This window comes from Candida metapsilosis (genome assembly GCF_017655625.1).
Source record: "Candida metapsilosis strain BP57 chromosome Unknown scaffold5, whole genome shotgun sequence".
Classification (NCBI taxonomy): Eukaryota; Fungi; Ascomycota; class Pichiomycetes; order Serinales; family Debaryomycetaceae; genus Lodderomyces; species Lodderomyces metapsilosis.
The window spans coordinates 178,439-192,409 of NW_027138163.1; the positions used below are offsets into that span (position 1 = coordinate 178,439).

Below are 13,971 nucleotides of genomic sequence, written 5' to 3' on the forward strand. Positions count from 1 at the left end.
CTCATCAGTAAAAGCAAAAAAAAAAAAAAATGATAGAGGGAGAGGGAGAGGGAAAAGCTAAGACATCGATCAAAATACATTTAAACATCCCCTCTACACACTATACAAGATCAGGCATGTTATACAGTCACCTTCCACTCATTTGTGAATGTCGCTGGGATGCAAAAGGCAGAGCATAGCTAGCTGTTGGATAATCATTGAATCTGTACAATGGAGAAGACACTTGTCGAATTTGGTTGTGGTGATGGTGATGTGGATGTGGATGGGTATATTCACGAATATCAGTGGGATTATTTACCGTGGCATAATGCTGAACGTCATCTTCAACGCTATAGTAGCTTTCATCAGAATCACTTGTGACAGGCACAAAGAAAGTCGAAGTTGGAATTAAAACTTCATTCAAATTTTGGCTATTATGGTGGTGCTGGTGGTTATTTTGAGCAGAAGTGAAATCAGACTCGTCAATAATTGGAGACAAGGCATTGCTATTATCCAAATTCATCATATCGTATCGTATAAAATTAGCCTGTTGTCTATTGTTGCCTGGGTGCTCTTGTCGCATATTGGGATGAACAATTATGCTCGAGTAATTTGCAGGGTTGCCAATGACTTGACTAGACCCAACTGGTGGCACAACTAGACTGTTTAAAGCTGATAGTTGATGTCCTGGTGAATTTGGGAGACGACTTTGACCTTGGACTATTCTTGCCCGTTGTCTTGCGGCTCTTGTTGACTCTGTGCGTTCACTTCTTGACTCTTCCGGTGACAATGAGGGATCCTTTTTGATTTTGATTGACCGTTTGGTTTTATAAGGATATAATGCGTGGACATATATGGGCTCAATCATGTCATGTCCCTCATGTTGTTGTTCCAAACTTGATTGGTCTGTTCCTTTCTTATCTTTGATTTGAGGAAATGGTTTACTGATTGACCTTCTTAGTGTCTCCTGTCGTTCCAATTTCTTGGACTTTTTAGAATGATTTCTGAAAAAGGTGGTTAAACTTCGATGTGTTTTTTTCTCAATAGTCTGGGTTGATGAATCAGGTAGTACTTCAAGATGATGCACAGCTTGCTGTTGTGGTGCCTCTGCTTCTGAGTATGGTTGTGGTTGTGGACAGTTGAACAAAGACAGGTGTGATGTCTCATATATTTTGGATCTGCTTTGTTGTTGAGTAAGAGATCGACCAACCTTGATATGTGGGTTCCCATCAACAGCCACATAGTTTTGCCTCCGTTGGAAAAGTGGTGGGTAGCGACTAATTAAATTTGGGTCTCTAAGTTCTTCCAATGTCATAAGATCAATCTTTGATGCTGTTAAAGTGATTGAATTATCCATTTCTTGTATAGTTTTATAACTTATGTATTCTTGGTATGTTGGAAAAAAGAAAGGTGGTTTTTGGGGAAAGTAGAACTACAAAAGTAGATTAAAATTGTTGCCTATACTAATTTGCAGCCACAAAGAGTGCCTAAAAGACTTTGTTATGTGGAGAGAGACAGAGAGAGGTGGTAGCGACTGTTATACATTGACCAATGAAAGTTTGATTAGAGTTGGTACAACTTTGCACGACCTCGGATATACAGGTTGACCAATCCTATTTCACAGTTATGTGGAGACTGTTAGGTTGGGCTAGGCGTTAGAGCTTTGTTGATCTATGGCTATATACCATTAAGTGCCGAGAAGTTGTTCAATCAAATGTATCAATCCAACAGTCAGTCGATATGGTGAAAATATAAAGAAAAAACTTTTCTTACTGAAAAAAAAAAAAATAGTCCAACATAAAGATCCCAAAAATTTCCACTTGTACCAAATTTACTTATTCACATCAATAAACACACAATGGGTGCTGCTTATCATATTCTCGGTAGAACTGTCCAACCACATCAATTAGCTCTTGCCACTTTAGGTTCAGTAGTATTGTTGGTTATTCCAAAACCATGGACTGTTAAACCAACCCACCCTTCAATCAATGCCTCATCTCCAGAAGAAGAGAAATTCGTTAAGGAATGGTTAGCTAAGCACGAAAAAGTTGAAGAGAAACATTAGGGTTGGAGAAGAGATGGAGAGAGAAGTGCGGTTTAATAGAGATGATTTGAGTTTGGATGCAAATGTGAGGAGGAGTCTATGAAGAAAGAGGAGAACATGGCCATATCGTGTTTGTATATAGCTTACTTTTTGCTATGCAAGTGAAGGGATTGAATGGAATCAGAGACTCATGTTTAGTTAGACTCAAGTGAAATGAGAATGAATATAAAATTGCCAATTTATTTACCGATTGGGATACCCCTTGATGTAAATTGAGCATGGTGATACTCAATGATGAAGACTAGAAGGATCCACTTGCGTCTTAGTGAGACGGGAAGATTCTTTTCTTCTATCAAGATGTCACATGTTCTTCTTTTACTCTCTCAACTTCTTAACGTTTCAGAGGCAAGATAGTCCGGCAACGCTGTGCTACTACCTGTAACTGTGTCTTCTCCCAGCCTCTGAAGCCCTTTCGTAGTGTCCTTCCACACTCCAGGCACCTCCAACTTCTGACCTTTTCTTTGTGTAACTTTTCAACCTCATCGAAAGAGAAACAAAAAACTTTCAAAATGGAAAACCCATCTCACAAACACCTTCTTTACTAAACCCTCCATAGCTCCCACTATGTCATCCATTTACAAAGCATTACAATCCAAGTCTTCAAAAGACTCTCTGGACAAAACCAAGCACATCAACAGACAACGTTTACTAGTGATATCCTCACGAGGCATCACCTACAGACATCGTCATCTCATAAGTGACTTGTTATCATTATTACCACATGCCAGAAAAGAACCTAAATTCGACACCAAAAAGAACCTTTATCAATTGAATGAAGTTGCTGAGTTGTACAACTGTAACAATATTTTCTTTTTCGAATGTAGAAAACATCAAGATTTGTACCTTTGGATTGCCAAGCCGCCAAATGGACCAACTTTGAAATTCCATATTCAAAACTTACACACTTTGGATGAGTTGAACTTCATTGGGAACTGCTTAAAGGGGTCAAGACCAATTTTAAGTTTCGATAAACTGTTTGAAAACAATGATCATTTTAAATTATTGAAGGAAATGTTTGTTCAAACATTTGGTGTGCCACCAAATGCCAGGAAACTGAAACCATTCATCGATCACGTCATGACGTTTGCTATAGTTGATGGTAAGATCTGGATAAGGAATTATCAAATTAATGAAACTTTGGAAACTAAGGAGAATGAAGATGGTGATGAAGTTGATGTTGATTCGTTGAATTTGGTTGAAATTGGACCTAGATTGGTTTTGACCTTGATTACTATATTGGAAGGATCATTTGGTGGACCAAAGATTTATGAGAATAAAGAATATGTGTCGCCTAATTTCGTTAGAGCTCAAGTTAAACAAAAATCAGCTGAACAGGCTAGAGCTAGAGCTGAAGCTGCTTTGGAAAGAAAGATTAAAAAGAGGAGTCAAGTTTTGCAAAAGGACCCATTGTCTAATGATGCATTGTTTAAGGAATAGATCTACAGTTTGATATGTTCATTAACTCATTACACTTTTATTCTCTTAATATCATAAACTATATCTATATATTCTCTTTCTCTATTGCGTCGTTTCATCATCGGGTGGACTTCCAAACTCACCTTCGAAAATTGTAGCACCACACTTTCTTCTATTCTCAATCAATACACATTCATCCATCTCCAAAATAGAGCTAGCACTAGGCCGCTCAAATGGACTAGGTTTCAACATCTTATTCACCAACACATCCAAAGCATTGGATCCACCAACCATAAAAGGCGGAGCCCAAGACGGAATCAAATCGTAAACTCCTTCAACTGTATCATCCTCATTAGGGCGGTGTTCAATAGTTGATCTAGATTTGAAATGTGAATTCAATGATAATGAATGAGCCGAAGAACTGAAATTTGTATTTGATGAACTGCTAGTCTCGGGTTTATGTTGTAAAAACATGGAAATGTTATCACTTGATAATTGACCAGCATCACTTAAATCCCCACTACGTAATTTCCGCCATGGTGTACCATTATCGGGCAAGATTATATTAGCAGCGATTTCCAAAATTATCAAACCGAGACTGAAAATATCAGCAAATGGGGTATAAATCTTGTCATCAATTAGCTCAGGAGCAATATAATTCCGATCACCTTCCAAATCAAAATCTTTTTCCAAAATGGGTAATTTTGTAGCCAAGCCAAAATCACCAATCTTTAATGATCCTTCAAAAGTGATGAAAATATTGGCTGGTTTCAAATCAAGATGAAGATAATTCTTCAGATGAATAAACCGTAATCCATTAGCCAATTCAATAATCATTTTCCATATTCTAAACTCATCAATCTTGTAATGCTTATTATCTTCCAAGAAATCATACAATGTACCACCTTCACAATACTCAGTCATGATATAATAATAATTGTCAAAATCCCAAGCTTCAATAAAATACACCAAGTTTTCTTTCCCTTGTTGCTCCTCAACCAAGTTTTCTTCCTCATTGTCCTTGATACTTGAAAGCGTCCTTAATGCATCAATTTCTCTCATTATAGTTTGTCTGTCCAATTTGCCAAGTACCGGTTTCTTTGTTCTCTTGATGGCAAACTTTTCGTCATTGAAAACACATTCAAAAGCAATGCTGAATTCACCATGTCCAATATACTTTAAATTCTTCATACCAAACTTGTTTATCAAATGCTCATCAGTTTTAGCCGGGTATGCGTTGGTAAATTGATGATGACTCAATTGTAGTTGATCATTTTCATTCAAGGGCGGTAACTCTACTGGATCATCTTTCATGAGGGGGTCTTTATCCATGTCAAATCCCCAATGGATTGGTGTTGAGGGCGTGCTAAATTTGTAGCCTTTTCCTCCATAGTTGTACTGTAGTTTATCGAGTTTGCCAATTTTGGTAGATGGTGGGTGTTTACTGGATGGTGGTGGATGTACGGCTGCTGGTGTTGGTACTGGTGGTGCCGCTGGTGCTGATGCCGCTGATGCTGATGCCGCTGGTACCGCAGGTGCCGCGATTGGATGCTGATTTACATGCCCAAAGTGTGTCTTTGTCGGAGTTTCCGGTACATTTGCACCTTCTTCTTCTTCTTCTTCTTCTTCATGCTCCAACTCTATATCCGAGGTTAAAACCACTTCCAAGTTTTGGTCATTTAGCAAAACATTCTTGTTTGATTTCACCAGAGAAGGCAAAATCTTGAAATGTGACCTTTGTAAATCACTTAAATTTAACGTATCATCAACACCATTATCACGGCCAACTTCAATTGATCTATCTTGTTCTTCTTGCTCGCTTATATGGGACAAATTACCAGCATCTTGATCGAATCGTATATGAAGTGGTTTATTGGTATTGATCATGGTCAATGGATTCCTCTTCATTGGAGTTTCCGGGGGTGGTTTTGCTATCGTATGTTGAACCATATTCTTTTTCAATAACCCAGTGGAAGAAAAGGCCGTTTGCAAAGGTTTGACAAATCGAAACAGATCGTTATTCTCTTTATTATCAAAGGCAGTGCTGCTGGTGGAATTAGAAACATTCCTTTTTGTGGTTGATTTCGGACTCCCTTGATACATAATTATTGACGATTGCTGGCATGAATTGGACAGTTTTCTATTTTTGGACGGACTATCAAACACATCATGATCAAAGTCACTATGAGATAGTCCATGATGTAGATTCTCCACTGATGAATGTACCATAGGGGTATTAGTCTTTCGAAGCTTATTAGCTTGTCCAAATGAATAAAGTTTAGAAAGTGGACTTTCAGCAGCACTTCGATTTCGAATTGGGGATACAACATTTTCATTAATCTTGTAGCTTTTAAAATGTTTTATTCCAAGTTGGGATGGTGAATGCAAATTTGATTGTGGTGAAGATGATAAGATCGATTTTACCTTTGAAGATGAAGGAGATGGTGATTGACTGATCAACTTATGTGGCCGCTTGTACAGATTTCCTGTAGATGGTAGTAGCAGATGGTCATGTCGCCTTGATGAAGACAATGGAGGTGATGAATAGTCGTGAACTTTGACATCAATTTCATTTAAGCTAATTTTATCAATCTCGTCTGGCATGTGGTCCCCATCTAGAGTTCGTAGGCTTGAGTCAATCGACAAGTTGATGTATTTAGAAGACCGTTTAATAGAACTTTGTGTGTTTCGTATTGTTGAGTTGGAAGAATCGCATCCCGTGTATGGCCTAGTAAAGTGTTGACTCAGGGTTGCAAATGAACTTAGCTGTCGGCGATTACTGGAAGTCTTGTCTGGCGTTATCTTAAGATTGGCTTGGTTGTTCTGACCCACTGCTCTGTCTTCGACATCACTACTAAAGTCTTCGACATCACTGCTAAAGTCTTTCTCCTCCCCCTCCTCCTCCTCCTCTTCATCGTCCCCTTCGTCAATATCAGTGTCGTTGGCTATATCGTCTTGATCAAGAAATGTATCTATGCTGTCATTCACGTAATCTGTTTTGACATTGAACGGTGGAGACTTGTTTATTGTCTTTTTTAGAGACAACTTGTCGTTGGTGGTATCATCCAATATCAAGCTATTAAAGGATCTTGAAAAGTGATGGTTTGTAAAATAATCCAATTGGTGTTGATGATGTGGATGCGGTGTCTGGTGAGACTGAGACATGGATGACATGTGTTTATGAATTCGTTGTGTGTTGGTACCAGGCCGTGGTCGGCTTCTATGTGGCGTAATACTGGCCGTGGGTGTTAGGTCAGTATCATTGAAGCTAGCAGGAGGATTGGTAATGTCACCACTATCAGCAACATGATCATTTGTACCACTCTGTGTGTTTTGCAGCAGATGTTGGTTGCTCTTCATGATGCAATTGAGAGGGCCGTGTTTCTAGAAGTGTGTTTCTTTTGATTATTGTCTCCAATAAATATCCACTTCTGTTAGTCTATGTGTGTGTGTCTGTATATCTCTGTGTCTGTATATCTCTGTGTCTGTATGTCTGTAATAAGTAGAAGTAAATGTGGATTGACTGATTTGCTCCCTCTGATTTGGTCTTCTGTTGTATTTGCTGTTGTTTGTTTGTTTGTTTGTTTATAGTTTTTAATTTTAATTTTTTTTTTTAATTTTTTTTTTTTTTCTTTGCTTGTTGTTGTTGTTGTTGGTTTGTTTACGCTTTTTATAGTCAGGCACTTATCACTTGAATAGATCTATGGAAGTAAAGATACTCAATTGAACTCGATGGAGCTGTAAGGATGACTGTGTAGTAATGGGGTAGCCGATGTATCGTTATTACACCTCTACTAGTAACGAAAGATAATAGGTCAAGTGATTGTTTAGTTCTCTGTAACAATGAATACTTTATTTTTACGAAAGAAATGGCCACCAATCTATAGTACAAGAGAATGCATAGTGCGCCATAGTGTCACAAGTATGGGCTAACTTATACATCATTCTCCAACAAAAAAAAAATTAGTGATTCTATGAGCTGTTGATTAATTAAAAGGGGCTGGAGTTTGCATCAACAAGACGCGTCTTTTTCGACAATTACATTACACAAAATGACACGCTTTTATCACGTGAAGAGATCCCCCTTTACAAAGCAGTCTAGAGAGTTCTTTGGGAGTGAGGTAGGTTAGAGAAGTGTGTAGGGGATTAAATTGGAAGAGTAGAGTTAAGGGGACGTATGTGAAAAGCATATCATTGTATTTTAATTTAATGTACATTACGTAAGAATTTGTTCTGTTTTGCATCAAAATGTGAGCAAAAACTCACGGCTAAAGGGCGAAAAGTTGCAACTTGAAAGGAAAAAGTGAAAAAAAAGTCCTAATTTTGAAACACCATACACTTAAGGAAGTAAGGGAGTCGGCTCTGTGAACTGAGGTGGGTCTAGTAGTTCTCAATAATAGATTAATGAATTTGTTTTATGAGGTTTAGATGGAAAAGATAAGTTAGAGTAGCACGTGCAACTAAAACAATTATTGTAGACTTCCTAATAGGGTAATATCTGCATAAAAAATGTTTAGTATGTTGTATGTTTATTTTATATCTTTGGTGATATTATTAATTGGTGTAATTTGATTGGTTGGATTGAAAGAAGATATCTATTTGATCAAGCGAGAAAAAAAAAAAAAAAAAAAGAAATTTATTTTCGCGGTCGTAAGTGCTACTCAATTTGGGAAAATCCTCAATTAGTAGAACAGATTTAGGGAAAGAGTAAGTTGTAATGAATTGAGGTCTGTTGCTACACCGTTTATACTCTCATAGAAGATAATGGCTGTAAATTGCAGGCTTCTCTCTAGGAATTAGTCTTAAGGTAGAGACGTAAATGTGTGAAGTTTGTAAATATATCTACTTACGCATTTGTAATCACAGAATCAGTACATATGTAGTTGTATATATAGAAACAAATATCCGCATTTAGAGAAAGAGAAAGAGAGACCTCATAGAATTTTTTTTTCCCTCTTTATTACAAAACACACACTAACCATTACGCCACGTTTCAACATCTACACCTACACTTTTCATCCATAACTCATCTACTCACTTATCTTACAACTATTGAGTACTGAAAAGGTCCAACGCCATCATAGGATTGAAAGTTTTGAATTTACCGTGTGTTTTATTTAATTATTAAATTTTTTTTTTTTTTTTTTTTTTTTTTCAGAAAACGGTCGCTTATCACACCACTCATTACTCGTACCAGCTACTTTAAAGCAGGGCTTTTTCACACTGAACACCACCACCAAACTCGTCAACACCACTGTTTCATACCCCGATAATCCCCTTTTTGCATTAGTCAGTTTTGAATTAAGAAAATCTGTCACACAACTTTCTTTTTTTTTTTTTTTTTTCTTTCTTTTCAGTTGAGAGGTATTATTATTAGACTTTTATTGAGGTTTAAAAAAGTTTAATAGGAAAGAGAAAATTATCGAAGAGAAATAAACTTCTGGGTTGTATTAACTTGATCTGAGTGATTTATCAAAGAGAATAGGATCTAAAAGAGTTGGTGTTACTACGTTACTACTATTTTCAAATACTTTATAACACAACTAGTTTCGTCATAAAAAAGTTCATTGAAATTATACATTGCCAACAACTGTTGAACCACGAATCAGACCCAAAAGACATCTTCAAGCTTACTGGAAACGTAAAGCATTTATCTATACCCATCAACTGCTTTCCTATTCATGATTTCAATATAACACAACGCTTTTAACAACAATGTCTATACAAGAAAAATCTATTACAACACAACCCACCAAACTGCCGATACCTACGTCAGAAACCAAGTTTACCACCACTTCCACCACAGAAGCGACAAAATCATCACTACCATCACCACCTTCTTCATCTAATCATCATAACCTACCGACCCCTGAGGATGGACAACAATGTTCTAATTGTGGAACAACAAAAACACCACTTTGGCGACGAGCACCTGATGGAACACTAATATGTAACGCATGTGGACTTTACCTTCGATCAAACCACACCCATCGTCCCGTAAATCTCAAACGACCACCAAATACAATTACAGTTTCCAAAGAAGAGTTGGGCTCATGTAAAGGGGATGGACGATGTAATGGTACTGGAGGATCCGCAGCCTGTCGTGGTTGTCCTGCTTTCAATAATCGAATAGTTGCCAAGAAGCAGTTATCGTTGGAGAAAACATCGCCAAAGAATGAGAAAATAGATAAGGAGGCAGCAGAGGGGGAAGTTAAGCCCGATATTTCCGCAAATGGGGAAAAAGATCAAACTAATGCAACAACTAATTCACTGACTAAAACAGACAACACCAATAATGTAAATGGCCAAAAAGGAAACACAGATGAGAATTCATTGGCTATTGCGTGTTTTAATTGCGATACCACGATAACCCCATTATGGAGAAGAGATGATGCTGGAAATACCATCTGTAATGCCTGTGGGTTATTTTATAGATTACATGGATCACATCGACCAATAAAGATGAAACGATCAACAATTAAAAGGAGAAAGAGGAATGTGTCTGATCATAAGTCCAAAGATGAGTCGAAAGATGGCAAAGGGTCGTCACCAGGAACAACAGCGTCTTCAAAAACGGTATCTCCTGTGCTCGCCGCAACTTCTCAACAGCAGCAGCAACACACATCTTCAAATCAAGCAGTTGCTGCTCTACAACCAGGAGTCTCTACACCATCACCTTCATTGCCATCACTCGGAAATAGACCACTTTCTCCATCATATAACAGGATTCCACCATTCACCTACTCGATTCCCTTCCAAAGAGCATCTCAATTGGGACAAACAAGTCAAGGCTCAACTCCACCACCACATACACATGCACAGCAACAACAACAGCAGCAGCAGCTTACCCCACCCGTGGGCTCAGCAGGTGTTCAAATGATGATGCCGCATTCATTGTATCCTAGATATAGTGGTAATGGGCGGTTACCCAATGGACCGGGTCCACTTCCGGGTCCACCGCCACCAATGCCGTTACCCCAATTACATCAGTCACAACTTCCACACCAAGTACAGCAGATGCGTTTGCAACCAAGTCCAGTGCGAGTGCCAGTGCAAATGCCACATCAGCATCTGGTTTCTCCTGCGCCACCACTACAACCATTTGTCTATCAACAGCAGCAGGAGCAAGTACCACCAACGCTACCACCGATAAATCAACCGAGAACTGCTGCTACTGCTGGCGGATGTTGTTCTGGCTGTGGCTCATCCAAGAGAACACCAACACCCATGGCCATTGATTTCACAGCCACGTATAAGAAAGAGAGCAGTACTCCACCTGCTACCAACACTAGCGCCCACAATGACAGTGAAGGTGGTGGAAATGAAGCTGCTACGAACAAGACTCCATCGCCAGTAGACAGTGAAAGAGGAAGGACTGGCCAACAAAAGAGAGCATTAACGATTGGTGGTCTTTTGAATGAATAGGAGCGCTGAAGTTGGCTTGTCATTGGTATATTGTAAGTAACATCAGCAATATGAATATATATTAATTGAAGAATCAAGTAGAGGGTCCAGCTAAGAGTGTAGTTGTCTTCCTTTGTCTCTTCCTAAACGTAAGAGATCGACCACTAGGTTGTTGCAACACACAACAAATTGGCAATTACACTCTTCCCTATGTATGTCGAAATGGAGATAACCTTCCTCATCTGTATGTCTTCTGGAGAGGTGAAATCATCAATACAGTGGATACTTGTATAGATCATAGCAGTTTGAAGATGCTCCGTACACAGTAACCGAAGTGAGAGGTTTAGAGTAGAGTGAGTATTTCGATGAAATTCTACAAGTTGCCAGTTCGGCTGAATACACAACAATTTAACAAAATTTAACATTGGTAAGATACATAAAATGGAAGGGTAAGCGGATCGTTTCCTTAAACCTCACAAAAAAAGGCAAATGCATTGTCTTTTTGAATATAAACCCCCTTGACAGAATGATAGAATCTCCGAGAACGACGAGTTCAAAACATCTTCATAACAATCGAGTTCATGAAGATGCTAACCATCATATTCTCTCGCCAATAAAAACTCAAGATTAGAAATGAATGAAAAAAAGTACCGTAAGTCTTTCATCCATTCCTTGAATCAAGTGCCGGCTTTTATGGAGAAATCATTCATAGCGGTAGTTTTGTACAGACCACGTGAGTTGACAATCATTGTGTAGAAAAAAGCACAATACCGTTATCTATCTATATGGAAAAAAGGTTGATCTTTTTCTTATTTTATTTTTTCTCTTTCATGCGAGATCCAGCCCTATTTGTACTTCTGTTTTGCAAGAGAGAGATAGGTGTCGTGAAATTTCAAAATTACGACACTGACATCATCCATTTGTCGTGTCAATTCTTATTCCGCGACAATTGTATTTTGTGTGAAAAATAAAAAAAAAAAAATTAACCTCACCCGATGAGCTTTGCAACTTTTACTATACTCTACCAAAGCTTTGACAACCAGAGAAAGCACCAACACACACTTTCAATAAATGGGTTCAGACAAGAAAAGAAAACACGACTCCGAAGAGCTGTCGCAACAACAACATGGTGAGATCCTGGAGAGGAAACGGTTAAAGATGGAAAAGAAACAAGCTAAAAAGTTAGCCAAGAAGGAGAAGAAGTTGGCCAAGAAGGAAGAGAAAGAGAAGAAAGAGAGGGAGTTGTATGAGTTGAAGAAGGCGACGAGGAATAAGGAAAAGTATAATAATAAGAAGAGCAAGGAGGGAAAGAAGGAAAAGGAGGAAGAAAAGAGGGAAAAGAAGGAAAAGAAGGCAGAGAAGAGGGAAAAAAAGGAGCCTGCAGCTTCCACCCAAGAAGATAAACCAGTGTCTAATAACAGTTCCTCTTCTGGTTATACTCAATCCTCCAAATTGACAAACACTCCTCAATCAGCCATTGACGAATTCTTATCCACAAACGAAGTAACAATTGAAGACCCACAACATCTCAACTATAGACCCATTCTTTCATTTGATCAAATCAAATTAGACGAGACAATTGCATCTAAATTGACGAAATTCGCCAAACCCACCCCAATCCAATCCATCTCTTGGCCATTCTTGCTTGATGGGAAAGATGTAATTGGTGTAGCTGAAACTGGATCAGGAAAGACATTTGCATTTGGAGTTCCAGCAATCAATAATATTATAACTAGAGGATCAACAAAGGATCTTTCAGTGTTGTGTATTTCACCAACGAGGGAATTGGCGTTACAGATTTATGACAATTTACAAGAATTGACTGCCAATACCCCTATTTCATGTGTTGCCATCTATGGAGGTGTTTCTAAAGATGATCAAGTGAGGAAAATTAGACTGGGTGCCAATGTAATTGTTGCTACTCCAGGTAGATTGGTAGATTTGATCAATGATGGAGCTGTTGATTTAAGTCTGATTAATTATTTAGTTTTGGATGAAGCTGATCGTATGTTGGAAAAAGGGTTTGAAGAAGATATCAAACATATTATTGGTTCAACCAATGGTGAAGATAGACAAACGTTGATGTTTACTGCTACTTGGCCTAAGGAAGTTAGGGAATTGGCTAATAATTTCATGCATAGCCCAATTAAGTTGACAATTGGAGATCGTGATGAATTGAGTGCTAATAAACGAATTACACAAATTGTTGAAGTATTGGATGATAAGTTTCAAAAGGAACTGAAACTCATATCATTGTTGAACAAGTATCAACGTAATGCTAAAGATGGAGAAGAGAATAAGATTTTGGTATTTGCATTGTACAAGAAAGAAGCATCAAGAATTGAATCCTTGTTGCATCGTAATAGGTTTAAAGTTGCTGCAATTCATGGTGATTTATCTCAACAACAACGTACACAAGCTCTCAATTCATTCAAACTGGGTGAATGCAACTTGTTATTAGCAACAGATGTCGCAGCTAGAGGTTTGGATATCCCCAACGTCAAGTACGTCATCAACTTGACATTCCCTTTAACTATTGAAGATTATGTTCATCGTATTGGAAGAACAGGAAGAGCAGGACAAACAGGTATTGCACATACATTGTTTACTGAAGATGAGAAACATCTTAGTGGTGCCTTGTGTAATATCTTGAGAGGTGCTAATCAACCGGTTCCTGAACAATTGTTGAAGTTTGGTGGTCATACTAAAAAGAAGACTCATTCGGTATATGGTGCGTTTTATAAGGATGTTGATATGACCAAGACGGCAAAGAAGATTAAGTTTGATTAGGGAGTGTGTGTATTATATCGATGCAAAATAAATACAATTCAGTAGAGTTTAGAGAAGATTGTAGCGGTGTTGTTTAATCAATTGCAAGTCGATCCGGTTTTTTTGCAGCTGCTCCTCGTTTAGAGCAATGTTTTGATTAGTCTCCTTGGTATTCTTTTGGAAATTTAGTTGAATTTTGCAACTTCTTCAATGTGTGCTTTCTGATTTTGTCATTAGGTAATTCTAAGTTATATCGGCCGAAGTAGAAGGGGAATAAAACCAAAAAGCCGACTCCGACA

The 13,971-nt window shown here is 38.2% G+C and overlaps 6 protein-coding genes across 6 annotated transcripts; 4 read left to right on the forward strand and 2 right to left on the reverse strand. All coding sequences in view use genetic code 12, as the record gives it.

Moving 5' to 3' along the window:
• Window positions 1–127: 127 nt before the first annotated feature.
• Window positions 128–1,336, reverse strand: I9W82_003820 (uncharacterized protein; the record flags this gene model as incomplete). The annotated part of the gene is made up of 1 exon (XM_067692826.1): window positions 128–1,336. The coding sequence occupies one exon, from the start codon at window positions 1,334–1,336 to the stop codon at window positions 128–130; it is 1,209 nt and encodes a 402-aa protein (XP_067547408.1).
• A 501-nt stretch (window positions 1,337–1,837) lies between these two features.
• ATP19 (F1F0 ATP synthase subunit k) lies at window positions 1,838–2,044 on the forward strand (the record flags this gene model as incomplete). The annotated part of the gene is made up of 1 exon (XM_067692827.1): window positions 1,838–2,044. The coding sequence occupies one exon, from the start codon at window positions 1,838–1,840 to the stop codon at window positions 2,042–2,044; it is 207 nt and encodes a 68-aa protein (XP_067547409.1).
• A 603-nt stretch (window positions 2,045–2,647) lies between these two features.
• Window positions 2,648–3,520, forward strand: CSI2 (Csi2p; the record flags this gene model as incomplete). The annotated part of the gene is made up of 1 exon (XM_067692828.1): window positions 2,648–3,520. The coding sequence occupies one exon, from the start codon at window positions 2,648–2,650 to the stop codon at window positions 3,518–3,520; it is 873 nt and encodes a 290-aa protein (XP_067547410.1).
• An 81-nt stretch (window positions 3,521–3,601) lies between these two features.
• Window positions 3,602–6,859, reverse strand: SWE1 (tyrosine protein kinase; the record flags this gene model as incomplete). The annotated part of the gene is made up of 1 exon (XM_067692829.1): window positions 3,602–6,859. One exon carries the CDS (start codon window positions 6,857–6,859, stop codon window positions 3,602–3,604), a length of 3,258 nt encoding a protein of 1,085 aa, XP_067547411.1.
• Window positions 6,860–9,214: 2,355 nt separating this feature from the next.
• Window positions 9,215–10,924, forward strand: SFU1 (Sfu1p; the record flags this gene model as incomplete). The annotated part of the gene is made up of 1 exon (XM_067692830.1): window positions 9,215–10,924. The coding sequence occupies one exon, from the start codon at window positions 9,215–9,217 to the stop codon at window positions 10,922–10,924; it is 1,710 nt and encodes a 569-aa protein (XP_067547412.1).
• A 1,050-nt stretch (window positions 10,925–11,974) lies between these two features.
• Window positions 11,975–13,693, forward strand: DBP3 (RNA-dependent ATPase; the record flags this gene model as incomplete). The annotated part of the gene is made up of 1 exon (XM_067692831.1): window positions 11,975–13,693. The coding sequence occupies one exon, from the start codon at window positions 11,975–11,977 to the stop codon at window positions 13,691–13,693; it is 1,719 nt and encodes a 572-aa protein (XP_067547413.1).
• Between the last annotated feature and the right edge of the window lie 278 nt (window positions 13,694–13,971).